General features: G+C 48.2%; 1 protein-coding gene across 1 annotated transcript; it reads right to left on the minus strand.

The window, feature by feature from the left end:
- Window positions 1–229: 229 nt before the first annotated feature.
- On the minus strand, window positions 230–640 carry LOC137345340 (histone H3-like). Its single transcript, XM_068008834.1, has one exon. The coding sequence runs from the start codon at window positions 638–640 to the stop codon at window positions 230–232; it is 411 nt and encodes a 136-aa protein (XP_067864935.1).
- Between the last annotated feature and the right edge of the window lie 703 nt (window positions 641–1,343).

Consider the following 1,343-nt stretch of genomic DNA (forward strand, 5'->3'; position numbering starts at 1 on the left):
GGGCATTTAGCTGCTCGCCTCTGGCGATATTTGCCAGGGATTTTAGCAAATCTACCGTTTATGCAAACGAAAGCTTTTACACAATGATCGGCTCTCTAACAAAATGATCTGCTCGAAACCACAGTTCTCTGACAACAGGAGATCGCAGCTCTTTGTTTTGCCGATTTGGTGGCTGTGAAAAGAGCCGTTGTGTTATTTGATGCCAAACTCAGATCAGGGCAGGGTGAGTTTAGGCGCGCTCCCCGCGGATACGGCGGGCCAGCTGGATGTCTTTGGGCTTGATGGTGACTCGCTTGGCATGGATGGCGCACAGGTTGGTGTCCTCAAAGGGCCCCACCAGGTAAGCCTCGCTGGCCTCCTGCAGGGCCATGACGGCCGAGCTCTGGAGACGCAGGTCTGTCTTGAAGTCCTGCGCGATCTCCCGCACCAGGCGCTGGAAGGGCAGTTTGCGGATGAGCAGCTCGGTGGATTTCTGGTAGCGGCGGATCTCCCGCAGAGCCACAGTGCCGGGTCTGTAACGGTGAGGCTTCTTCACTCCGCCCGTGGCTGGAGCGCTCTTGCGGGCCACTTTGGTAGCCAGCTGCTTGCGGGGAGCTTTCCCTCTGGTCGATTTGCGCCCTGTCTGCTTGGTTCTGGCCATTATGGTAGAAGATGTGGAACAAAGACACTGTAAATGTTGAGGCTGCTCAGGGACTGTCTATTTAAGATAGTAGAGGGACCGCCCTTGTGTTGTGATTTGATGCAGCCCCGTCCATCAGTCAAGTTTGAAATCAGCTCCGGGAAGTCAAAGGGCGGCCGGAAATGCTGTGCACTGATTGGTTGAACTGTAACTGAAACTGAAATTTTATCAATTTCAAAAAGGCCGCCAATTTCAGATGAGCAAACAAGGCAAAGATTAAAAAACATCTAATTTGGCGGGAACAATTATAAAATCTCACTCCTTGTACCTTTATTTCTTTCTTCCTAGATCCCCCTCTGTGTTTTACAGCACAGTTTGAATCGTTTTCTCTGGCGGGAATAAAGCGCCAGTCATTACTTACTATAACGGCAGTAAATTCCGCTTCGTGCCGGCAGTTCAGACCCTCAGGAATAAATTATCAAATGCAAACGTTTAATTCATGTCGCGTTCGATAAATAATGAAGAGAAAAAGACAGTGAAATGTATGTGACATGTAAATTTACTGAGAGAATGTAATGATGTATAAACGCCGTTGTTGATAAAGATAAACAATATACAGATAACTTGATCTTATTAATTCAAGTTGCCATGTCACTGCTCTCTCGATGAGTCTTTGGGTGGCTCTTAGAAGAGCCTTTGTGTTTGGTACAAAGGGTGGATTTGT

The sequence above is a fragment of the Heterodontus francisci genome, chromosome 28 (assembly GCF_036365525.1).
Source record: "Heterodontus francisci isolate sHetFra1 chromosome 28, sHetFra1.hap1, whole genome shotgun sequence".
Taxonomy (NCBI): Eukaryota; Metazoa; Chordata; class Chondrichthyes; order Heterodontiformes; family Heterodontidae; genus Heterodontus; species Heterodontus francisci.

Coding starts and splice junctions, on each gene's coding strand:
- LOC137345340 (XM_068008834.1), bottom strand. CDS start 640: ATGGCCAGAACCAAGCAGACAGGGCGCAAATCGACCAGAGGGAAAGCT.